Source organism: Ictidomys tridecemlineatus, chromosome 12 (genome assembly GCF_052094955.1).
Source record: "Ictidomys tridecemlineatus isolate mIctTri1 chromosome 12, mIctTri1.hap1, whole genome shotgun sequence".
Lineage (NCBI taxonomy): Eukaryota > Metazoa > Chordata > Mammalia > Rodentia > Sciuridae > Ictidomys > Ictidomys tridecemlineatus.
The window spans coordinates 74,567,336-74,593,179 of record NC_135488.1 but is presented as its reverse complement, the minus strand read 5'-3'; the positions used below and the strand labels follow the sequence as shown (position 1 = coordinate 74,593,179).

Genomic DNA, 25,844 nt, shown 5'->3' with positions numbered 1-25,844 from the left:
TAGTTCTTTGGGAATCTTTATTTTTCCTGTGAAAATTGGTTGTTTAAACTCTTTATCTAGTTAGTAGGTTTAGTAATTATCTATTTTATCTAAATTTTTCAAATTTATTTGTTTGGTGGTGTGCAGCATAGTTTCTAATGACTAACATTTCTTTTACTTTTGGTACCAGGGATTGAACACAGTAGCACTTATGCACTGAACCACATCACCAGCCCTTTTTGTTTTCTATTTTGAGACAAGGAACTTGTGATCCTCCTGCCTCAGCATCCCATACCACTGGGATTGTAGGTGTGCACCACTGCATTCAGCAGAACTAAAATTTCTTCTGCTTCAATGATTATTTCTTTTTTTTAATCCCTTTCTGCTGTCATCTTAAAAATGGCTAATAGTCATTTTGTTAAATTTTCAACAAATGTATTTTGATTGATTAACAAAATATATCTCCTTTTCTATCACATTTATTTCTGATTTTGCCTTTATTATGTTTTCATATGCTCTTAATTTTACCCTTTTATTTCTTTTTCGTCATCTTCAAAAGAGGATCTGATTTATTTTTTCTTTATTTTAATTTTTTAAAATAATTTCTTGATTATGGAAGTATGCATTTTCATCATTGAAAGAACCATTTTGGACAAGGTTAATTCCTCTGAATCTAAAACATTCATAATAATTACTTTTTTTTTTTTTTTTTTTTGTGTGTGTGTGTGTGTATGTGAGATTCCTTTTTAAATTTGTTCTAATTAGTTATTCATGACAGTAGAATTCATTTTGGCACATCATACATATATGGAGTATAATTTCTCATTCTTGTTGTACATATTGTAGAATCACAGCAGTTGTGTAATCATATATGCACATTGGGTAATAATGTCAGATTCTTTCTACTATCCTTCCTACTCCCCTATCCTCTAACCTCCCTTCACTCCACTCTGCCTAATTCAGAGTACCTCTTATTCTTCCCGAGCCCCCACACTCTTATTTTGAATTAGCATCTGCCCTTGTATTTTGGGGATTGGCTTATTTCAGTTAGCATAATTTTCTCCAGTTCCATCTATTTACCCGTGAATGTCATAATTTCATTTTTCCTTAAGGTGAGTAATGTTCCATTGTGTATATATACCACATTTTCTTTATCCATTCATCTGTTGAAGGATACCTAGATTGGTTCCATAGTTTAGCTATTGTGAGTTGAGCTGCTATAAATATTGATGTGGCTGCAACACTGTAGTATGCTGATTTTTAGTCCTTCGGGTATAAACCAAGAAGTGGGATAACTGAGTCAAATAGTGGTTCCATTCCAAGTTTTCTGAGGAATCTCCATACTGCTTTCCATAATTGTTGTACTAATTTGTAGTCCCACCAGCAATGTGAGAGTGTACCTTTTCCCCCACACCCTTGTCAACAGTTATTGTTCCTTGTATTCTTGATAACAAACTGCCATTCTGACTGAAGTGAGGTGAAATCTTGGTTTTGATTTGCATTTCTCTAATTGCTAGTGATGTTGAACGTTTTCTCACATATTTGCTGATTGATTATATTTCTTCTTCTATGAAGTGTGTTCATTTCCTTACTCCATTTATTGATTGGGTTATTTGTTTTATTGGTGTTAAGTTTTTTGAGTTCTTTGTATATCCTGGAGATTAATACTCTGCCTGAGGGCCATGTGATAAAGTGATAAAGATTTTCTCCCATACTGTAGGCTCTCTCTTCACATTATTGATTGTTTCCTGGTTTGAGAAGAAACTTTTTCATTTGAATCTATCCCAATTATTGATTCTTGATTTTATTTCTTGCATTTTAGAAGTCTTGTTGAGGAAATCAGTTCCTAAGCGGACATGGTGAAGATTTGGGTCTACTTTGTCTTCTTTTGGGCACAGGGTCTCTGTCTTAGGGCCTGTGTCTTTGATTCATTTTGAATTGAATTTCATGCAGAGTGAGAGATAGGGGGTTTAATTTCATTTTGCTACATGTGGATTTTCAGTTTTCCCAGTACCTTTTGTTGAAAAGGCTCTCTTTTCTCCAATGAATATTTTTGGTGTCTTTGTCTAGTATGCAATAATTTTATTTATGTTGTTTTGTCTCTGTGTCTTCTGTTCAGTACCATTGGTCTATGTTTCTATTTTGGTGCCAATACCATGATGTTTTTGTTACTATAGTTTTGTAGTATAGTTTAAGTTCTGGTATTGTTATACATTCTGCTTCACTTTTCTTGTTAAGGATTGCTTTGACTATTCTGGGTCTCTTATTTTCCAAATATATTTGATGTTTGTTTTTTCTATTTCTATGAAGAATGTCATTAGGATTTTAATAGGAATTGAATTAAATCTGTATAACACTTTGGTAGTGTGGTCATTTTGACAATATTAATTCTGCCCATCCAAGAACAAGGGAGATCTTTCCGTCTTCTAAGGTCTTCTTTAATTTCTTTCTTTAATGTTCTGTAGTTTTCATTGTAGAAGTCCTTCACCTGTAATGTTAGATTGATTCCCATGTATTTATTTTTTGGAGGCTATTGTGAGTGGAGTAGTTTTCCTTATTTCTTTTCAGGGATTCATCACTGATATATAGGAACACATTTGATTTATTGATGTTGATTTTATATCCTGCTACTTCACTGAATTCATTTATTCTAGAATTTTTTTGGTAGAATTTTTGGATCTTCTAAAGATAGAATCATATGATCAGCAGATAGGGATAGTTTGAATTCTTCTTTTCCTATATGGATCCTTTAAGTTCTTTCATCTGTCTGATTACTCTGGCTAGAGTTTCAAGGACAGTATTGAATAGAAATGGTGAAAGAGAGCACCCTTGTCTTGTTCCAGTTTTTAGAGGGAATGCTTTCAGTTTTTCTCCATTTAAAATGATGTTGGCCTTGGGCTTAGCATAGACAGCTTTTATAGTGTTGAGGTATGTTCCCACTACCCCTAGTTTTTCTAGTATTTTGAACATGAAGAGATGCTGTATTTTGTCAAGTGCTTTTTCTGCATCTATTGAGATGATCATATGATTCTTTAAGTCTATTAGTGTGAGGAATTATGTTTATTGTTTTCGTATATTGAACCAACCTTGCATCCCTTGGATGAACCTCACTTGATCATGGTGCACTGTCTTTTTAATATATTTCTATATGCAATTTGCTAGAATTTTCTTGAAAATTTTTGTCTTTATGTTCTTTAGGGATATTGGTTCGAAGTTTTGTTTCCTTGATGTGTCTTTGTCTGGTTTTGGTATCAGGGTGATAATAGCTCCATAGTATGAGTTTGGAAGGGTTACTACCTTTTCTATTTCATGGAATAATTTGAGAAGTATTCATGTTAATTCATCTTTGAAGGTCTTGTAGAACTTGGCTGAGAATCGGTCTGATCCTTGGGTTTTCTTGGTTGGCAAGCTTTTGATGGCATCTTCAGTTTCATTGCTTGAAATTGATCTGTTTAAATTGTATATTTCCTCCTGATTCAGTTAGGTGGGTCAGATGTCTCTAGAAATTTGTCAGTGTCTTCAAGATTTTCTATTTTATTGGAGTATAAAGTTTCAAAATAGTTTTGAATTATCTTCTGTATTTCAGTAGTGTCTTTTGTTATACTACTTCCTTTTTTCACCATGAATTTTAGTAATTTGAGTTTTCTTTTTCTTAGCGTGACTAAAGGTTTATCAATTTCATTTATTTTTTCAAAGAACCAGCTTTTTGTTCTATCAATTTTCTATTATTTCTTTTGTTTTAATTTCACTGATTTCAGCTCTGATTTTAATTATTTCCTGTCTTCTTCTGCTTTTGGCATTGATCTTCTTTTTTCTAGGGCTTTGAAATGTAATGTTAAGTGGTTTGTTTGTTGACTTTCTATTCTTGTAATGAATGAGCTCAATGCAATGAACTTCCTCTTAGCACTACCTTCATAGTGTCAGAGATTTTGATATGTTGTATGAATTTTCTCATTTACTTCTAAGTGCTTTATTTCATCCCTGATTTCTTCTGCTTTCCATTGGCCATTCAATTGTGTATTATTTAGCCTCTAGGTATTATAGTAGCTTATTTTTTAAAATTTTATCATTGATTTCTAATTCCATTCCATTATGATCTGATAGAATGAATGGTCTCATAACTATTGCATTGTATTTGCTAAGAGTTGCTTTGTGGCATAAGATGTGGTCAGATCCTTCTTTAGAGAAGGATCTGTTTGCTGCTGTGGAAACAGTGTATTCAGTCATTGATGGATGAAATAGTCTATACACACACGTATATATGTTCAGTCTAAATTATTAATTGTATTTTTTAGTTCTGTAGCTTCTTTATTTAGTTTTTGATTGTAGAATTTATCTAGTGGTGAGAGAGGTGTGTTAAAGTCACTAGTTTTATTGTGTTGTGATTTCTTTGATTCTTGAAATTGAGAAGAGTTTGTTTGATGTACATAGATGTACTCCATGGTTTGAGACATAAATGTTTATGGCTGTTATGTCTTGTTGATGTATAGTTTTCTTAAGCAGTATGAAGTGTCCTTCTTTGTTCCTTTTGAGTAATTTTGGCTTGAAGTCCACTTTATTCTGATAAGAGGATGGAAACGCCTACTTGTTTACATGATCCATATGAGTGATAACATTTTTTCCCATCCTTTCACCTTCAGTGTGTAGATGTCTTTTTCTATGCAGTGAGTCTCTTGGAGACAGCATAATGTTGGGTCCTGTTTTTTAATCCAATCTATAAGTCTGTGTCTTTTGGTTGATAAATTTAGGCCATTAACATTCAAGGTTATTATTGAGATATGATTTGTATTCCTGGTCATTTTGGTTTATTTTTGGTTTTTAATTTTACTTAGTTGCTCCTTTAATTGACTATTCCTTTAATGTAGTTCCTCCCCCTTTGCTGATTTTCACTTTTTTTTTTTCATTTTATTCTGATGGGATAGTTTGTTGAGAATGTAGTGTATAGGCTTTCTAGTTGTGAATTCTTTTAATTTTTGTTCTTCATGGAAGGTTTTTATTTCATCTTCAAATATGAAGCTTAGTTTTTCTGGGTATAAAATTCTTGGCTGGCATCCATTTTGTTTCAGAGCCTGATAAACATTGTTGCAGGACCTTATAGCTTTGAGGGTCTGGGTTGAGAAATGAGCCGAGATCCAAATTGGTTTGTCCCATATATAATCTCATTTTTGTCTCATGGTCTTTATAATTATATCCATGTTTTGTATGTTAGTTATTCTCATTAAAATGTGCCTTGCTGTGATCTGGTGTAATTTTGTACATTTTGGATACTTTAAGCCTCTTGTATTTGATTTTCCATTTCATTCTTTAGGTTTGGGAAATTTTCTGATATTATTTAATTGTTCAGAATGTGCATTCTTTGGTTTGTATCTCTGTGCCTTCATCTATCCCACTAAATCTTAAATTTAGTCTTTTCATGTTATAATTCTTAGAAGTTCTGTTCATGCTTTATTACCATGTCTTCTGTGTGGTTAACTTCACTTTTATGATTGTATATTTTATCTTCATTGCTTGAGATTTTGTCTTACAAATGGTCTATGTTGGTGATACTTTCCATTGAATTTTTAGTTTAGTTTAATGACTCCTTCATTTCATGGATTTCTGCTTGATTTCTTTTCAAAATCTATCGCTTTATTGATCTTTCACCTCCTAAAATTCATCTCTGATTTTACTCTGACATCCTCCTTCACATTGAAGATCAGTTTAACTAAGTACATTCTGAACTCTTGACATTTCTTCTACTGTGTTGTCAATTTATTCTATTATTGGAGCATCTTGGTTTGTTTGGAATGCTTAATTACCTTTTTTTTTCATATTGTTTGTATGTCTTTCCATCTAGTAGTACGTATCTGAGGCAGTACAGTTTCTACCCTGTAGACGATTATAGTATCCCTTAATGTTTCCAGTACCTTGCCTTTAAGGAGGAGACCAATATTAAGAGCACCCAGTGCAAACAATATACAGCCTTAAGCCAAATAGCTCCTACATCTACAGTTTTATTGTATTACACAGAACTGATGTGTTCAATTATGTCTATAATATAAACAGTAGGTTTGCCAAAAGGGTTTACAGTTTCAAATGGTGGAGAAGAAGAGAACAGAAGTGGTGTAGGATGTGGTGTTTATGAAGAAGGAGGAGAGAAGATAGAAGTTAAAAATTATTATAGGAATAGTGAAAGAGGAATTAATAGAGGTTGGCTGTTAGAAGGAAAAAAGAGGGAAAGAAAATCCAGGCAAACAGATAAGTGAGACGAAAAATATATATAAAGTAAAACTTTATTTTAAAAATTTAAAAAGTAAAAACAAAAGAAGATACAACAAAACTATGATATACTATTCAGACATCCCAGTCCCCAATAAATTGATGTGTAAAAAATACTTGGTTTCAAAAATGGTAGAGATGTGAGAGGGAGAACAAAAGAAAAAGGATTTCGATGGAAAATTGAACAATTGCATCTTCCCTTCTCAGCCCATAGGAGCGGTTATCTGGAGTTTGATGGTAGCTCCACCCTTAGAATGGTGAGAGTTTCTAGGGTAGCCGGTTAGCACTGGAGGCAGAGTGTAACAATTGCTGGTTCAAATTGGAAGACTGTACCCTAGGAATCTCTTTTGGGTTCCACTCATATGATATAGAAGCTTGATCTTAGCCCCTTATGTTGCCTACAGACCCCACGATTCTGGTCTCTGATTTAGTCTTTAGACTCAATCTCCTCCCACCTCCAGTCATGTACTTCTCTCTCAGGGGGTCCTAAGGGCTGGTCATCAGACTCTGCATCCATCTCAGAAAACTGTTGTATCAGGCAGAGCAAGACCAGGTGTTGAGACCTGCAGATTGGCCACATAGCTGCAGGTGATGGGCTGGCTTGGGGAATAGGGAGGGTTTGGGGGATTGGTAAACTGGATGTCCCTGTTGGCTGCTGGGCTGATGCTTGATTTGGCAGGATTCAGGGATTGGTGGATGTGGGACTCAGGAGGGAATCAGGGACCCCATCTGCCCCTTTGTGCTTCAAGATTTGCTAAACTGGGAAGAGGCCAGTTTGGGGACAAGTGCATGGAGTACTGCATATGTGGCATACGTTAAGGGTGTCTGAGTGGCAAACCACTCCCCTGTACTAGGCGTGTGAGTAGCAAACCTCTTACCCCTTAGGCACAGCCCTGGGTGTGAGGCCTCCTGTTGTAGTCCCTGAGCTTGCTCCATGGCCCCTTCCTTGATTGGTTGCTCCAAGGACAGTTAGCCAGAAATTGCATTGGTGGCTGCCTGTAATCTGCTTAGCTACTCCCTGAGTATGTATACATAGTAACTGCGCAGTAAAATCAGACCTACTTTCTACTTGGTCTCCGGAGGTCTTGAATAGCAACTCCACAGCCACACTCTACCCTGTTCTGTGTACCTCCTGGCTGGATGAGAGATAGCCCATGCAGCTGGTGCCCAAGCAGGGACCTGCGGTAAGCCTATTAAGACAAGGTGTGGCCCCTCACAGAGTGGTGAGGAAGGGGAAATGGGGAACCTACCAAGTTCCCCCAAAGACTTGCAGATGCAAGTGCTGCACACTCTCTTATACTTGAGTTTTAACCTTGTATAAGAGAGAAGCCCAGAAATTCTGGCTGTGTTTGATACCAGTCCATGGATAAGTGCTGCTGCTGTTTTTGATCCTATGATATGGGACAAAGTAATGGCAAATTGCAGCAAGCTAAAGTGAGACAGGGGTACACTATGTTTTATCACTACATTTTTTTCCTATTGTGACAGCCATTTAACAAAGTTTAAGGGGCCCTGCAACAGACCCTTGTCATATAATGATGGCCCTGAGGGAAGATGAGGCTGTGAAAGATGGACAAGGGGAAAAAAGTGGGGTTGAAATCTACCTCAAAGCAAGGTAGATTGCTTATCTGCCTTAGTGACTCTATTTGTAATCTATACTTTTACTTAGATTTCATCCAGGTGATATATTTTATACAAGAAGGTACAAAAATCTCTTATGTGCAATTCTGTCTCCTTTATTCTCCTGTAGCTTCTTCCTATAAATACAGATGCTTTGCTGTGTGATAGTCATTACAATATTTACTCTATCTCCTTTTTAATTTTATATATTTAATTTGATCTTATATCCTTTAAATATTTTTGAAGGATGGAGGAGATAATTAAAAATGTTGTGGTTTCATTGTTACTAACTTGACCTTTCTATCTGTTAAAGAGACTCTGAGGCCCTTTTATTATTCAGTCTTTTACTTCTATAATTATAGCTGTTGTATTTTTTTTATTGGTTGTTCAAAACCTTACAAAGCTCTTGACATATCATATTTCAAACATTAGTTTCAAGTGAGTTATGAACTCCCATTTTTACCCCAAATACAGATTGCAGAATCACATCGGTTACACATCCACATTTTTACATAATGGCATACTAGTAACTGTTGTATTCTGCTACCTTTCCTATCCTCTACTATCCCCCCTTCCCCCCTCCCATCTTCTGTTTCTATCCCATCTACTGTAATTCATTTCTCTTCTTGTTTATTTTCCAGTTCCCCTCACAACCTCTTATATGTAGTTTTGTATAACAATGAGGGTCTCTTTCCATTTCCATGCAATTCCCCTTTTCTCTCCCTTTCCCTCCCACCTCATGTCTCTCTTTAATGTTAATCTTTTCTTCCTGCTCTTCCTCCCTGCTCTGTTCTTAGTTGCTCTCATTATATCAAAGAAGACATTTGGTATTTGTTTTTTAGGGATTGGCTAGCTTCACTAAACATAATCTGTTCTAGTGCCATCCATTTCCCTGCGAATTCCATGATTTTGTCATTTTTTATTGCTGAGTAATACTCCATGGTGTATAGATGCCACATTTTTTTAATCCATTCATCCATTGAAGGGCATCTGGGTTGGTTCCACAGTCCAGCTATTGTGAATTGTGCTGCTGTGAACATCGATGTGGCAGTATCCCTGTAGTATGCTCTTTTAAGGTCTTCAGGGAATAGTCCAAGAAGGGCAATAGCTGGGTCAAATGGTGGTTCCATTCCCAGCTTTCCCAGGAATCTCCATACTGCTTTCCAAATTGGCCGCACCAGTTTGCAGACCCATCAGCAATGTACAACAGTACCCTTTTCCCCACATCCTCGCCAGCACTTGTTGTTGTTTGACTTCATAATGGCTGTCAATCTTACTGGAGTGAGATGGTATCTTAGGGTGGTTTTGATTTGCATTTCTCTGACTGCTAGAGATGGTGATCATTTTTTCATGTACTTGTTGATTGATTGTATGTCCTCCTCTGAGAAGTGTCTGTTCAGGTCCTTGGCCCATTTGTTGATTGGGTTATTTGTTGTCTTATTGTCTAATTTTTTGAGTTCTTTGTATACTCTGGATATTAGGGCTCTATCTGAAGTGTGAGGAGTAAAAATTTGTTCCCAGGATGTAGGCTCCCTGTTTACCTCTCTTATTGTTTCTCTTGCTGTGAAAAAACTTTTTAGTTTAAGTAAGTCCCATTTGTTGATTCTTGTTATTAACTCTTGTGCTATGGGTGTCCTATTAAGGAATTTGGAGCCCGACCCCACAATATGTAGATCAGAGCCAACTTTTTCTTCTGTCAGACACAGAGTCTCTGATTTGATATCTAGCTCCTTGATCCACTTTGAGTTAACTTTTGTGCATGGTGAGAGGAGGGGATTCAGTTTTATTTTGTTGCATATGGATTTCCAGTTTTCCCAATACCATTTGTTGAAGATGCTATCCTTCCTCCATTGCATGCTTTTAGCCCCTTTATCAAATATAAGATAGTTGTAACTTTGTGGATTAGTCTCTGTATCCTCTATTCTGTACCATTGGTCCACCCGCCTGTTTTGGTACCAGTACCATGCTGTTTTTGTTACTATTGCTCTGTAATATAGTTTGAAATCTGTTATTGCTGTACTGCCTGATTCACACTTCCTGCTTAGAATTGCTTTTGCTATTCTGGGTCTTTTATTTTTCCATATGAATTTCATGATTGCTTTATCTATTTCTACAAGCAATGCCATTGGGATTTTGATTGGCATTGCATTAAACCTATAGAGAACTTTTGGTAATATCGCCATTTTGATGATGTTAATTCTCCCTATCCATGAACAGGGTATATTTTTCTATCTTCTAAAATCTTCTTATAGCTGTTGTATTCATTTACTTCCATGTACTGCTTATTCATTATCATTGAATTTATTTCACTTTTTTCTTTGTCTTACCATTGTTATCTCATGTTTTAGCTGTATTAATTTTACTTTTTTTTAAAAAAAATACATTTTTATAATTCCTTTAATTTGTCCTATGTTTTATTTTATTATTAGATGTAATATTTTAAGTACTTACCCTTCTGTCTTCTCACCAAAGTTACTCTGTCATCTTCTGATTGCATGTAGCTCATCTTCTGGTACATTGTTCAAGAAGTGCCCATTGGTACATGTCCACTTTGTTGTTTTTTGTTTTGTTTTGTTTTGTTTTTACCGTAGATCAAACCCAGGGTGTTTAACCACTGAGCCACATTTGTAACCCTTTTGGTTTTGTTTACTTTATTTTTAATTTTGAGACAGAGTCTTGTTAAGTTGCCTAGGGCCACATTAAGTTGCTGAGGCCAGCCTCAAATTTGCAATCTTCTGATTCACTGGGGCTACAGGTGTGTGCCATGGGTCTTGGCACTGCATTTTTTTAAACTTTTAAAGATTGCATTGATACTTGAAAGATAAACTTGGATGGATTTAAAATACTTAGTTCACTTTTTCTTTTGTTTCTTGAAAACATGCCATTGTATTATCTTGATTTACATGTTAAAACAAATCTAGAAATTTCCTGTTTTTTTTTTTTTTAATTTTTATTTTGAGATAGTCTCTAAGTTGCTAAGGCTCGCCTTGAATTTTTTATCCTCCTGCCTCAGAGTCACAAGTATCTGGGATTACAGACGTGCACCACCATGCCTGGTCAGGGATTTCCAATCCTTCAAGCCATCTCAATTTTAACAAGAATTTTAAAGAATTAATTATTTTAGACAAAAGACTAAACAAAATAAATACCCTGTTTACTATATAAAATGTTATTTGTCCTTTTTATAGGTTTGTTTAAATATCAAATTAAAACTTTAAATTAAGAAGCATAGAAGAGATAACACTTTAAGGAACGACAATATAAAAGCATTAACTAATTTTTTAAGGAATGATACTATAAAAGCATTAACTAATTTTTAAAACATTTATTGTGTGATGTCCTTTTAATGTCTTTCTGAATCTTCCTATAGAAATAAGTAAACATCATAGTAAACTCTTGGACTACCTAAGGTAAACTCTTGGACAACCTAAGCTAAGTTTTAAAGTTTTGTGATTTTAGAATATACTATTGTCTAATTTATAACTGGGGAATTAGGCTTATAAGTACTGATCTAGTATTTAGAAAACAAATGTCTTTTGTTGCTTATGTAGGCATTACCAGAAGTGATGCCAAGTGGTGGTTTTCAGTAAGACCCTGGATCTCCCAGGGGTCACAGTGAAGAAGGTTGATGCAGTTTAGCCAAAACTAGACCTTTTAGTCCAGTGGTACACTCCCTGTTAATCAAAAACATTTTTTTTTTCTTGTGCCACTGTACATCCCTACTTTTGGGTGAAGTCTTGATTCTGGTCTATACTGATCTCCTTTTCTGATTCCCTTTAGCTCCAAATATGTATTTTAAGCCTAGAAGCTCTTAGGTATCACTTGCCTTGTGTTATTGTATATTTTGAACAAAAATGAACTCCTTAAGGTTTATAGATAGATACAATTCTCTTTCTTCCTTTTATATTCATGGGGCCTGTGTACATATTTCTTTTATGTAACTCTTCAAGTGATACTTCATTGACTGTCTAAGACATGAAGCCAGTTTAGATATAGTATCTGTTATCTGACTTGTTGCCAGAAGTACCTTGATTGTAAAGTTGCATGCCTGGTCATATTCAGTATCTTTCTATTACAAAGCTGCATACTAAGTCAAAGAGGGTGACCCTCATAGGTAGAGAGGAGCTCTTCATGTCAACATCTGGAGTGTTAAACATGACTTAGGACCTGTGATGGCCCTCCTGACTGCTGGGAGCCATGCTGGAATAACTCAGGGGACCAGGTTCCAGTCCCAGATCTGCCATCAATCAGATCTGCAGCCTTTAACTTTCACTTATAAGAGACTTCAGCTAAGTGATCTCAGAGACTCCTTCTAGCTCTAAAATTCTGTGATTCTCTAAAAATTTATTCTCCAAGTACTGAATGCTCATTCCAGAAGGAAATGTTTCTTATAAAGTTTCCACAGCCTATTGTTGCAAAATTAAGGAAATTAAAAAGTTTAAATTTAGAAAAAAATTTATAGATTTTGGAGAAGGAATTGTAGCATCTGACCTATATATCTGGTGACAAACTACTTTCAGAGTCTCTCAGATATCCATAGTTTAGGGTCATAAGCCTCATTAGAGTTGCTTGTTCACTTTTGGCTAGAGGGAATTCTAACACAATCTATTTATCAATCATGGTTGCTTGTAAGATGGAGTTTGAAGTGTTCTAAGAATTTTACATGGTATGTGTACATAATATGGTTACAATTTTGGGAGTGGCATTTTCTTTGTTGAACATATATAAAATTTAGTTCTTATAATACCTTAAGTAGTGTTGTATATCTTAGCTTGATAATGCCATAACATTAACTGTCTGTTACGGCTGGTGAGGCTGTTTTAAAGTGGTTTGCTATCACGTGGATAGGGTTGTGTCATAGATTAAATATAACATGGTGATGTTGGCCACTTGTAGCATATAGTGACATGCATATTATTTTTTCCTAATGAAATCCTACTGTATATTTTTAGTTAAAAAAGGAAACTTGAAATTGTTTCTATGACTTTAGTTATATGAACTTTTAAAATTTTATGAATTTTATATTAACAATGCATATTTCAAAATAATCCTATCACCAAATGTTTCTTTGTCTAGAAATTGAATATTTTATAATCACTTCTGTGAGCTATTTTAGAATTCTTTCAGTATGATTTGTCAAATGAAAGTAGTCAATCCTAAATTTTATTTTCATTTAACTTTCTGTGGGGGACGACGAACAACTTGTGTACCTTGATACAGCAGGAGTGGAAGCCGTGTATTGTAGGGCAGGAGGGGTATATATACATTCCACACAGCTTATCTTAATTAACATAAAATAGATACAGCAGTCAACCAATAAGAAATCTCCACACTTAATGGCTCGCTGGCGCCACCTCACAAAGCACTCCCCCTGGCAAAATACCAGGCACCATCCAGACTTGTTTACAGACCTTAACATTAACCACGCCCTCTGGCAAAATGCCAGGTGCCAACCAGACTTGTTTATAGACTCTAACAGGAGAGAAATAGGGACCAGATTATCCCTCACAGCCCTCCAATACAATTACTAGAAAATACCATCTTTTATTGGTTGTCATGCTGATAAGAACCCATTTTTTTTTAATTTCGCCCCACAAGAATTCTTTAGTTTTATGAAACATGATTTATAGTCTGGTTAGCTGTTATTTTCTGGCTTTTGCTATGTTCTGGATACTAGTCTAAGACTTTGATAGGTTTAAATCATTTGGTCCTTTCAATACCTCTTGAGAGGGGTAGGTTATTTCTTAGATGATGAAACAGAAGTACAAAGAAGTAAAGTAACCTGGCTAGGAATACAACAGGAATCAGAGGTAGAGCCAAGACTTACACCCAGGGAATCTGATTCCAGAGCTCCTATTCTTGACTATCCTTCACTGAATCTTCCCAATTGAAAGTTATATTTCCATTTGAGCCAGTCTAGCTGCTCATTAATGGGGAATACTGATTCTCCAGGAGCAGGAGGATCAAACCTTGATGAGAAAGAGATCCTTTATACTCTTTTCCATCAGCTGCTACTGTGTCACTCAGTTCCGACATAAGCTGACAGAAACAGAAGCTAGTTGGACTAGACTGTTTCATCTCCAACTGGCCAGTTTGCTTTTAGTACAAAAATTATCATTTTCTTTTAAAAACATCTTTTCCTCCTCTGATCCCTTTTTTCTCTGTTCATTGAATTCTCATTTCCCTATCCAGTCACTCTCTCTTTACAGTCCCCACCTCAAAAACCCATCCTATAATTTGTGGCCCTTTTTGTCTCCCTTCAGCAGTACCACTAGTCCAGGCTCCTCTTGCCTGAACTACTGTCATAGTCCCCTAATTTGACACTCCATTCTGCTGCCAATGCTGATATTTTTTCTTGCAAAGCCTTTCAGTTACATGAATTTACTTACAAAAATTGTGTTCCAGCTTCTTAGCATCATTTCCAAGGCTCTTTGTAAATGAACATGGATCTTTTTTTTTTTTTCTGACTTGTGTTTCCACTAACCTCTAGACTACCAGTACCCGCCAACCCACACCTTGTTTTCCTTCTTGTGTTGTTTCTTCTTCCCTATCTCCATTTGTGGAAATCTTAGATGTATTTCAAGGCCCAATTTAAATGTTGCTGCTTCTTCTGAGTCTTATTAATGGAAATAATCTCAACTTGTCAAAACTTTCATAGGCTGCTACACTTTTGTTAGAGCATATCTTACTTCTCTACCTACAGATGTGCTAAGCTCTCTCCCTTTCCTCAATGTGGGCCAGATAGAAAATAACACAGTCTTCTGGTCAGACTGATTTAAGTTCAAAGCCCAGCTTTTCTAGCTGCTATAAATTTGTTTTGCACAGAGTACCAAACCTTATCCTATTTTCTCATCCTTAGAAGACCTTAAAATAACTTATTAGACTAATCAGGTTTAAATGATTTGTCTAGTATAACGCACTTAATGCTCTTACTTAGCAAGAGTTCAATGAATGTACAGTTTTTTTTTCTTATTAAAATGTACAATTCCCAGTAGTTTATTATGCTTGGTGCCCAGATATCTATGGAAAGAAATTATTTCAGTTGGTCCAATTATTATCAAGTCAAAACAATAAAAATTTATTTAAACCTACCATGCAGAAGGCCTTTGAGATGTCACAGATACAAAGGTGTGTGCACCTTATCCTGATCTTTCCTCTCCTTGGAGCTTCCAGCTTCCAGATATGGAACTGAGGCATAAATAAAAGCTAAATACTTTTTTATAATAGTAAACCACAGGGATACAAGTGAAAACTAAGACATTGCTCATGATTGAAAGTATCTCAGTGCCAGGATAGGATTCAGGTGAGTCCAGAAAGTCTAAGTGTGAATTCAGAAAGTGTGGTAGAAGGTAAGAGTGCACTTGGGGTGGCGCTGGAAAAGTGCCCAGTTGAGGAGAAAGGCCCTTCTGATACAAATTATGTCAAGGAGAATTGTCACAGGATGTTTTTTAATCCTTAGTTCACCCATTCTTCTGGAAAAATAAAGCCTTTATTGTTCATGCAAGCATCAGGCAGCAAAGGCAACTGGAAATAAAAGCTTAACCAAGTGCAAAACTTGAGAATAAGGCGTATATGGGTACATCCTGGCTTATGGCAAATTGTGTTCTCATTGGTAGTACTTGAAGGATTATGTGTTTTTCATCTTCATTTCATTTATTAATCAAGGATATTATTTACTGACCAGCTGTGTCAAATGAGGTTCTCAGGGAGACAGATGCTGAGACAATTAGGAGTACAAGGACTTCGTTGGGAGAAGGGAATATGATACCTGTGCAAGATAAAAAGAGTAAACACAATTGGATAGGGAAGCTCTCAGGGTGGGCTGTGGATCTGACCCTTGTGAAAGGGAGAACATTGAACTGCAATGCACATCTGACATTCTCGGCCAACCCATCTCTGGGCTCCATAGCAAAGATTATTATTTTTTTAAAATAATAATTTTTTTAAAAAATAATGCCAACAAATAACTATTTCTAATAATATTTATCATTATAATTTATTATAAAGTAATGATAATAAAAATAAAAAGATTTTTACATGATGATGATGATGATGATGATGATGATGATGATTGGAGACACCAATTGAGTAGAAGAGGGTTCCCTTTCCTCCCCATGACTAGTCATCTGTGAGGCTGCCTAAGAATAGTATGGCTTTTGTTCTCAGGCTGTGCAGCAGATCCCAGTGGCCCTGCTGCTGGAGGCTGTGGGCCTATTGTATTCCTTATAGGTGAAAGGTCAATCCTTTTTTAATGGGAGTGTACCTTGATGGGTGCCACACTATCTGTTAAGTTATAAGATATTAAAATTGAGAGTCCATGGAAGCATTAGTTCCATTTGGGTGTTTTTCAGGGGAAGGAGATAAGTACACTAAAACAATGAGACCCTCCAAGGAAATGGTTTCAGTGAGCACTGGTAACTTGCACTTAGTAAATGTGGATACTGACATGGTGCATCTCCCCTCAAAAAGTTGGAAAGGGACATAATTGATATGGAGTGTCATATGGAAATGTGAGAGGCAGCAAAGTACAATAGAAAGTACTCTGAAGCAGGGCTGTCCTTTGTACTTATGGAGGAAGGAAGGGGTTACTGTATTCAGAAAAAGGGCATAAAAAGAAACTCACTTAAAATGCATTAGAGAGATAGCTATTTAAATATTCCTATGGCTAGTCTTATTACAATGCAAATAATCACCCCATACTCAATTCTGGTGTAAATCTTTGGGTTTCCTAAGGCAGGCCTGCCTAAAACTAGGAATATTATACATATTTATATGTAAAGTGAAAAAGTATAAGCTATCTGTTTTTTATTTTACACATAGAGAAAAAAGGATAGTATAAAAAATAACTAAACCAAATTTCACCCTAGAGGTTGACAGACCTCTTCTGTGAAGAGCCAGATAGTAAATATTTTAGGCTTTGAGCTCCTTGAGTCGCATGTGGTTCTCTATTAGTTCCTTCCTCCTTCCCTTCCCTGCTTCTCTTTTCTCTCTTGCCTTTCTTCCTTCCTTCCTTTTACAGTCATGTATTTTTCCTCTCTCAGCTTTCATTCCTTTCTTTTACAATCACATAAAAATGTACATTTTTCTTAGTTTTAAAGGGTACAAAAATAAGTCCTAGCCTGTGACCCCTATTGTAGATTGGGTTCTGCTTCAACTTATTTTTGATGTTGATATGACTTCAGAAATTGACAGAGACACTTCTATATTTTATTAAGAGGGGAAGAGAGGATGATTTTGGAAGTCATACTGATCTGGATTTGAGTACTGCTTCCATCTTTCACTGGCTCTGTTTCATGAGCAAGTTATTTAAGTAGTGAATGGTCAGCTTCCTCATAGAACCAGTGCTACATGGTTTGAGAATAGTTGTATACATTTAATGAATTAATTTGTGAAAAGTACTTGGCCCAGTAATTGTCACATAATAGAATCTCACAAATGTTAGCTCCTTTATTCCCTCCTTTTTCTTGTTTGACGATTCTTCCAAGCCCTTATTTCCTGTCTTTGAATTGTTCTGGCAAAATTCTAGACTGTCTGTAAAACTTTGAGTTTGACATAATTGAGTCAAATTAATTTGTTGACATTTTGATTACTTGAGACAGATTATTGACTTTGCTTCCTATTACATAAAGTCTCATTTCACCCCTAGATATCTTCAATAGAGCCCTGACTATATTTCTAATAGTGTTGATGATGTATGCTATTTGATATGCAAACTTTTCATTAAAAATTTTAGAATTTTTTTTCCAGGTCAATTCTCATAAAAGCTATATAAATATAAATATTTTGAACTATATGCTAAATTAGGAGACAAAAATCTGAATTAGTAGATTATAAAAAAAGATGTGTGAGAGTTGGGAAGGGAGTGGAGACTTGTTCTTTTTGCTAAGAAATTTTAATTTTATATTTTGATCCTTCATGATCCTTTGAGTTCTATCTGTAACTCTTATTAAGACTAACAAGAGCATTTCTGGTTGGCTGGTAATACCTAGCGTACTTTAAAGATCACTTTCTTAGAGTATATGCATGCTCCTTGAAGCTGTGACTGTGTATACTTTAAATCACTTTTACATCTGAAATATTCATTGACTAAAATATAGTTAATATATGCCTTCTTTCTATATTATTAGCTTCTTGTCTTTAAACCTAGCTCTGCCAAATTTTGAGCATCCTAGCACAACTCTAAGACCTATGGCTAAGCAAAGACCAAGATGGTTATAAGGAGCCCATCAACTTAACTAAACTTTCGACAGGTTTCTTCCCGACTGTAGTCTTGACCTCCTTTTTCTTGGAGTATTTACTTAAGAAAACTCAAAATTGTAAATCCTTTCCTGTCCCTTTGAGACAGATTTTCTCCCAGTCTTACAAATTTTAGAACATAGGCATGTTTTTGTTAAGGAACTGGGAGTTGGCCCTATGCAGGATGGTAGTCTCTGTGGGATACAGTAACCCAGTGCCAGTTAGCAAACATAGATGGCATATTCACATTGACCAATGTCCTCCTAACATTCTCTAGTACTCTCTCACTGGCTCACTAGCACTTATAAACTTTCCTGCCTTTTGTTTCATTGGAGTTGAGTTCACACTCTCTCCCCTATTGCAGTAGTCTTGAAGAAAGTTTCCTTTGTGAGTTTAACTCAATTGCCTGCTGCATTTTTTTTTGACAGTGACTGAGAGTGAAAACTCTAAAGTCAGAACTGCTATAGAATCTTGGCTGCCTTTTCTTACACAACTCGTACAGATATGTTAAGCCTCCATTTCCACAGGAACAAAATGGTGATAATGTTACCTACCTATAGGAATTCAGAAGGATGGTTGGGGTCAATGAAAGTACTGAACACCCCTGGTGCCTAGTATCCTTTTTAAAAATTTTGGTCTTATGACAACATGAAAAGCTTTTTGATAGCACTTTCTAAAAAGTAGTAAACTGCTCTTATGTACTAAAACATAATTCTGTTTGCTGAATTATCATATATACCCTTCCAGGTGAAGTCTATTTAGTTCTTGAAATAAAGAGATAAATAAATGCATCAGAAATAGTGAAGGAAGCCAACTGTTCCTGAAGTGTGTGGTTATTTAAGGTGGAGAAATTTGTTACTTTTGAGGATATACTGAGAAGCAGCACATGTGGGAGAGGGAGACAAATGAAAATATGTGTTTTCAGCTTAGCAAGTGATATTCTCCAACAAATAAAATTTGTGCTTTTATATTTTGAAGTTCAAAATATCCTCTACTTAAGCTATTCTAAAACCAAAAGTTTAAACTAATATCCAAATACTGAATTTTCTTTTAAAATGCAGGTTATAATTATCTATTATCTTGAAGCCACATCTGGAAATATTTCCTACATTGTAAAGAAATATATATATATGAAACTACATGTGTTAAAAGTTGAAACTGCTTAGCTTTGGAGCAGGGGAATGGAATGGGAGCAGTTGGGTGGGAACTACATTTTCTGAATCCATGTTACAAAAAATGTCCAGCAATTCTCCGTTCTACATATGATATATCCGTAAAACTACTCCTTCCCACTTTATATTCTCTCCAAAAGTAATCTGAGAAAAATTCATTTGAATTGTCTTTGAACAGTTTATATTTCTGTTTGGAGACCCTGCTTGCAATTCTGATTGACTTACAAAGATAACAGTAGTGACGGATCAGTCTAAAAGACCAGAAGTCCTACATTGATGTTCCATTCTTAAATACAGACAACATGAGGGTGATTTTTTGGTTTATTTTGAGACATCAGCTCTATAGTCTATTCACTATTTTTATACTTCCTATTAGAGGAGACTTATAAAATTAGATTTATATTTTTAGAATGTTTGCTTTTATGTCTCTTCCGTGCTTAAAACTGTTTTGTTTCTGGGAGGGGTTACAAAAGAAGGCTGAGCCTTGTAAGCCTTTATGAATACAGGTAAAAAAGACATATTGTGGTTTATGATGTCTGGATGCCCACCTGGAGAAAAGGGAATTCAGCACCAAAATAAGAAAAATTAAATCCAAGTTAGCCCAGAAATCAGATATGCCCATGATGTAGTAAGGATTTAAGTTGGAAAGTTAGTTGTTATAGCCCTCTAGTTGTATATATTTTATCCTGAGGCACCACTTGGTTTAATAAAATCCGAGACTGTTCCTAAGTTATCAGCTTCTAAAGACTTAATTATAAAGGCCATATTTTCAGAGGACAAAAGCATTATTCATTTGTCTGTTCATGTCTTCCAGGTTTATCTTGCAGATTATGGACTTTCCTACAGATATTGTCCCAATGGGAACCACAAACAGTATCAGGAAAATCCTAGAAAAGGCCATAATGGGACAATAGAGTTTACCAGCTTGGATGCCCACAAGGGAGTAGGTGGGTTTCTCTTTTCTTTTTCTTACTTTTATTTCAGAAGAATGATTAGAGTCAAGAGTAATAAAACTGCATGAGATGACCTTGGCAGAGTTGGTTTGAGGAGTGAGAGCACTGCTGAGGTTTTTATGTGCATTAGTGAGTTCCTGTTATACCAATGAATATTTCTTCTGATAGTGCATGGGGAATTTAGACTGTAACAACAGAAGAAGGAGCCAAAGGGTAGCAAGTAAACAAAGTTTGATGTTCTCTTGCCCAGAAAGTCACTAGCTTGTTTTTGTTAACCCTAGAGGTCAGTGAAGAATTTTTTATGCTGTAGATGACTATCAGACTTGATAAAGTTGCACATGTGAATGATTATTTGTTTTTCCTTGTGGCTTTATCAGAAATCTAGAAGATATCATCTCTCCACAATAAAGATATCTTTCTTGAAACTATAAAGTGTTAACTTGTGGAAATCTCTCCTAGTCGCCTTTCATATATCTTACTTATTTAAACTCACTTTGATGGTATTGGAAACACATTTGCAGGTAAATTACATACATAGTCCTTTTATTGGATATTGATTGGACTGCCTTGCATTCCAAGGCAGACTTAATTCAACAATTCCCTAATTAGTTAAAGTCATAACCTATGTCTTGTATTCATTTACCATTAATTAAACCTTAGCTGTTTATTACTCTGCAGTCCAAATCCAATAGCTGACCCAGAAAGCCATGGAAAAGGAAGTAGGAGGTCAATATTGAAAATATATGGTGCTGAGTCCCACTGATGGTTGCTTTGTTCACAATCAATATGGTCAATGCAACTGTACTTTCTTAGTTGCTCTGTCAGCAAGACAAAAAGTCAATTCTAATGTTATGCTAGTGAAAAAATTGTGATTATTGAAAAACTTTGGCTTTCAAAATTATATTCTTTGTAAACTTTGTTTATAAAAGTATTTTCAAATATGCTAAATTAAATAAACAATTTTTAAATAGCATTGAGATGAACACATTTTCACTAAAAGGCAGCAAGACATTTGCACTTCTTAATGGTTTGTTGAACTGTTACCCTAAACTGAGACTTTCTAACGAGTTTTAGTTGGCGCAAACAACTGTATATTATTGCCTTTTCTATTAAAAGGACCATTGACCATGTAATGTAGAGGGTCTTGATCATTTTCCAGAGCAATTAAAAACCCACATTAGTTTAAGGTAAGCTGATGAAAAAGTAAAACAAGTGTGTTGGTTGTATACCTAAGAAACTTAGACTGTATTTCTGAAACAGAATTTAGCCTTTATACTCCCAGCATAGAGTAAAAGAAATCACTACCTTTTTTCAAGTATGATTTTCTTAAAAAAGTAATGATCACTCAGAAATTTAGTAGAGTCGCATAATTTTTCACCATTTACATTGCTAATAAATCAGTGAGCACTTAAAAGACAATGGGACATAGCTTTGATTAAATTTAAAAAGCATAAACATCAAGAATATTGTGGGGATTTTTTTTTTTAGCTTAAAGTTCTTTTACTTCTGATGAGTTTTATTCTTCACTTTTGCCAGAATTATTTTACAATACCTAATAGTTTTCAGAAACATGCAATTACTTTTTACATAGTGGTACACATGGAAATTCATCATACAGATTCTTAACTATTTGTACAGTTTTGTTAATAATGATACTGATTTATGGTTAGGCCACTTATTTGAATTGATGCCACTGATACTGATTAGTCTGGTTTTGTGTATGAAAATAGCTAAGAAACTATTGTACTTATACAAGGGGAAGGAGAGTTATTAGTTGTTGGTCTGACCAAAGTTTGACAGTAGTAATTCTGAACATAATCTTCAGTTAATTCCATAGTTGAATGTTGTGTTTGCATTGTTCTATCTTCATGAAATATTTGAACAAATTTTTATTCAGTAGTCATTTAAAGTTTTTTCTCCCTTAAATCTTATACATGTTGATGAGTAGATTTCACCATTCCTGGTCTTGGGGAAGAAAAATTGAATTCAGAATGATCACAAAAAGATATTATATCTCTGGAAGGAATATTCAGGGAAGAACCTACATTAAATATTTTTGGTGTTTGCTGGAAAGTTTTATGCTGGAATATTCACTTTTATCATAAGTTTTCTAGAGTTCCTAAATAGTAGATTACCTTCAAGCATTTAAAATATGATATATTTTAAACTTCTAGGCATATCTGTATCTACTTGTACATATAAATATATTCATGTTTATGAGAACATGTGTATACACACATTTGCTGAAATTTTTACATGAAATTACTCTGGTATGTAAAATGGAAAATTTGATATTCTCAAGTGTTTGAACAGTGTTTTAAGGTATTGTATTTAATATTCTAAAATAAAACATTTCAGTTCAGCATTGTATAAATAATTATTAGGTAATAATTATTTAACCATATTTAGAAACCAAAATAAACAGAACCATAAATCCTGTAGGTAAATGCAGAAGATCAAGTTCATAAATATTCATGTGTTTACTTTTAGTACAACCACTATGTAGCTTAATCTCAGAAAAAAAATCTTCTGTGCCAGTCCAGCTATGATGTCAAATAGATATGGAGGAAAGATAATGCAAAAGAAAGCACAGAGAACAAAAGTTATCACTGCAAAGTAGAGCTTCTGGTTGCCAAACATTTGCTATGTGTCCAGTATATCTGGGTTTGGTCAGGCCAAGGGAATATTCAGATTTTAATGTAAACTATCTTAGGAGTTAGCCACTCAATAAAGACTATTAACCTGATCAGACTATCTAGTTGCTCCTACTTTTTCTAATGGTTATTCAGAAATTGAAGGGAAAGCTATTTTTGTGTGTGTATGGATTAAGTTTTTATAATGAAGGAATGTGTATAAAAAGTATCTCAGCCTCTTCACCTAAGTGTTTTCTCATTCAGCTATAAAGGGAGGGAAAGAAATAACCATCTTAGCTATTAGCTCATATTATTATAGATTAAAAATTATGCATAGAGATGAATGGACAGATAACTATACCTGGAACTATAATACATCTCTGTATCTGTATGTTTTCAAACATTTCAGTTATTCTTCCAAACTCAATTCTCTCATGTATCCTAAATGTATTTTCTAAGTGGCTGAACTGCTTTTATTCAGTATAAAATTAAAGTAATGTATGTTGTATTTATTTCTTCCATTATTTCTTTACTCTTCATAGAAACTAGCACATATAAATTTGACATATCTTATTCTCATTGCCTGATAATTAAAGAGAATTATATCTTTGTCAAATATACTATTTTAAAATTTGTTACATTCTTAGTAATGTTAAAAAGCAATATTTGGATCAATGTGTGGTATGGATTTCTGTAGATTTTTCTACTCACTGAGGCATGCAGTCAATACCTAATTTCTCTAGAGATATACTGCATTTAACATATTGAGCTTTTTAAAATACTTCAGACCTAGGCATTGAGTGTATAATACCTGTTTTAATTCGACATCATTGATGACCATAAAATATGATATCTAAATTGTACTTTAAATGTCCATTTGTTTATGTAATATATTCAGTGTCAGATATATTAACTTTTTAAAAAATTTTTTGCCAATTGCTACAGTATATGAAATCCAAGTCTGGTGTTATTTCTTGCCTGGTTTCCTTTTATTTTGCACCAACTTACAAAATACATGTGAAATAAACTGAGAATATATTTTCATGTTACCAAACTTAGGAAAATGACAGGGTTTGCACAATACTTACCTTCCCAAATACTAATTCAAAAAAGAAATCTCATTTTCCTATTATAAAGTATAAAGGTAAGCAATCAAATATTGGTATTTCCTTATTTCATTAGTTGACAAAAATATATACTGTGTAGGTAAATTTGACTGCTCTAAATAGTCTGGCTAATGTATAAACAATAATGAAGATTATTGCTTCTCTGTGGTATATAACCATTGGTTTACATTCACACATGACTTTTAAAGTCTTAACATACATCTTGACTTTTTAATTGAACTCTTTTGTTAAAGACTATGCAATGGCCAAATGTAAACTATCTCTGCTCTGTTGAATGGCTTTTCTTAATCTTCACGTAGTAGGGTTTCATGAGGAAACGTAATTTAAAATTTAAAAGATACTGGAAAAATAGAGACCTGGGTTCAGTATTTTATCTGAAATATTATTTATTATATTCTATTTTCCTAATATCTTTTTTGAAACTACAGTAAATGTGGTTACCATAATATTTTGTAGCTCTTTGTACGTTCTAATGGACAAAATATTGAATTATATAAGTTATCCGTTAGAAAACTAAGAACAAACTTTAAATTTGTCCTTTATATATCACTATTCAGTTTGTCAAGGAGCATCTTATCAGCAGTTTTCTGCTTTCATATTGTCATGTCTGGTTACATATATTCATATTTTGGGCATTTGATCCCAAACATTTTCAAGTTCATTTTATTTTCTACCAATCCCTGTTTCTCTTCATATTCCATGATGCTACTATATTAAGAAATAAAACTAAACAGAAAGTCCCTTAGGCAAATAATCAGATCCATTTGGGGGGAGGGTGGTTAACACTTAAACTTTGCTTTTTCACTTTCATTCCTATTGGTGAATTTTACTCCAGTTTGTCTTTTGAGGACCAGTTCTCAAAAGTGGTCTCTATGTTGTTTTTGTACGATTGGAAAGACCATTTAACACTTTATAAATAAATATTCTAAATTAGAGATCCTTCTTTACGAGAGTGAAATAGCTTGAAAGAAATAATTTTTCATTCAACTATCCTTTTATAAAACTTAGGGATGCAGCTTAGATCTTGGTATCTGTGGCTTGTTTATGACCAAAGCATGTTTCTTTATGTCAATATGTCTTTCAGTGCTTTAAGTTAAATTGCCTGTTTCAGTAGTGTAAATAATGCTATTTGAATAATAGTAAAATTAATTCTGGAGGCAAAGAATTCTTAGATTGAGCATGGACTTTGGATTCTAAAAGACTTGAACTTCAGTGTTGAGCTCCATCCAGTTTTGCTCTTTGATACTGGACAAATTATTTAGCCTCTCTTAGCTTCTTTTTTTTTGTCAGTATGGTTAATAATATTTTACACTGTTCGAGTGATTCAATGCAATAATAAAAAAGCAGGTAGAGTACCTGGCACAGTAGCAGCACAACAATTGTTTTTATTGGTTCTGCATTCTTTTTTTTTTTTTTTTAACTTGCTGCATGTCATGCTTTATTCTCTATGGTCTATATGTTTTATTTGTTCCTTTTAGTTCTACGTGACAATGGAGTCTATTTTGACATTTATACAAACATAGAGTATATCTTATTCTAATTAGGATCCTAGTCTTATGGATGTGCAGGATGTTGAGATTCACTGTTGTGTATTCATGTAGATACATAGGAAAGTTTGGTCAGATTCTAATTCATTGAAATAAATTCTAAGTTCTCACATAGGCCTTTTTTTTTTTTTTTCTTTTTCCATTGTTGGAGATCAGACCCAGGGCCTTGCACCTGCTAGGCAAGTGCTGTACCACTGAGCTATACCCCTAGTATTCTGTGTTTTTGTTATGTTGTTGTTGGGGTTTTTTTTTGTTGTTGTTGTTGTTGTTGTTATTCTTTGTTAATTTTTGGTTATTACTCTTGGCAATGCTTTATCAT

General features: G+C 34.5%; 1 protein-coding gene across 6 annotated transcripts in view; it reads left to right on the top strand.

The window, feature by feature from the left end:
• Positions 1-25,844, top strand: part of Vrk2 (VRK serine/threonine kinase 2) — a 195,560-nt gene that overhangs the window by 43,525 nt on the left and 126,191 nt on the right. For all 6 annotated transcript variants that reach the window (XM_078029150.1, XM_013357222.4, XM_078029149.1 and 3 more), the window contains exon 8: positions 20,080-20,212. In XM_078029150.1, coding sequence (XP_077885276.1) covers positions 20,080-20,212 — 133 coding nt within the window. The remainder of the gene's footprint in view (positions 1-20,079; positions 20,213-25,844) is intronic.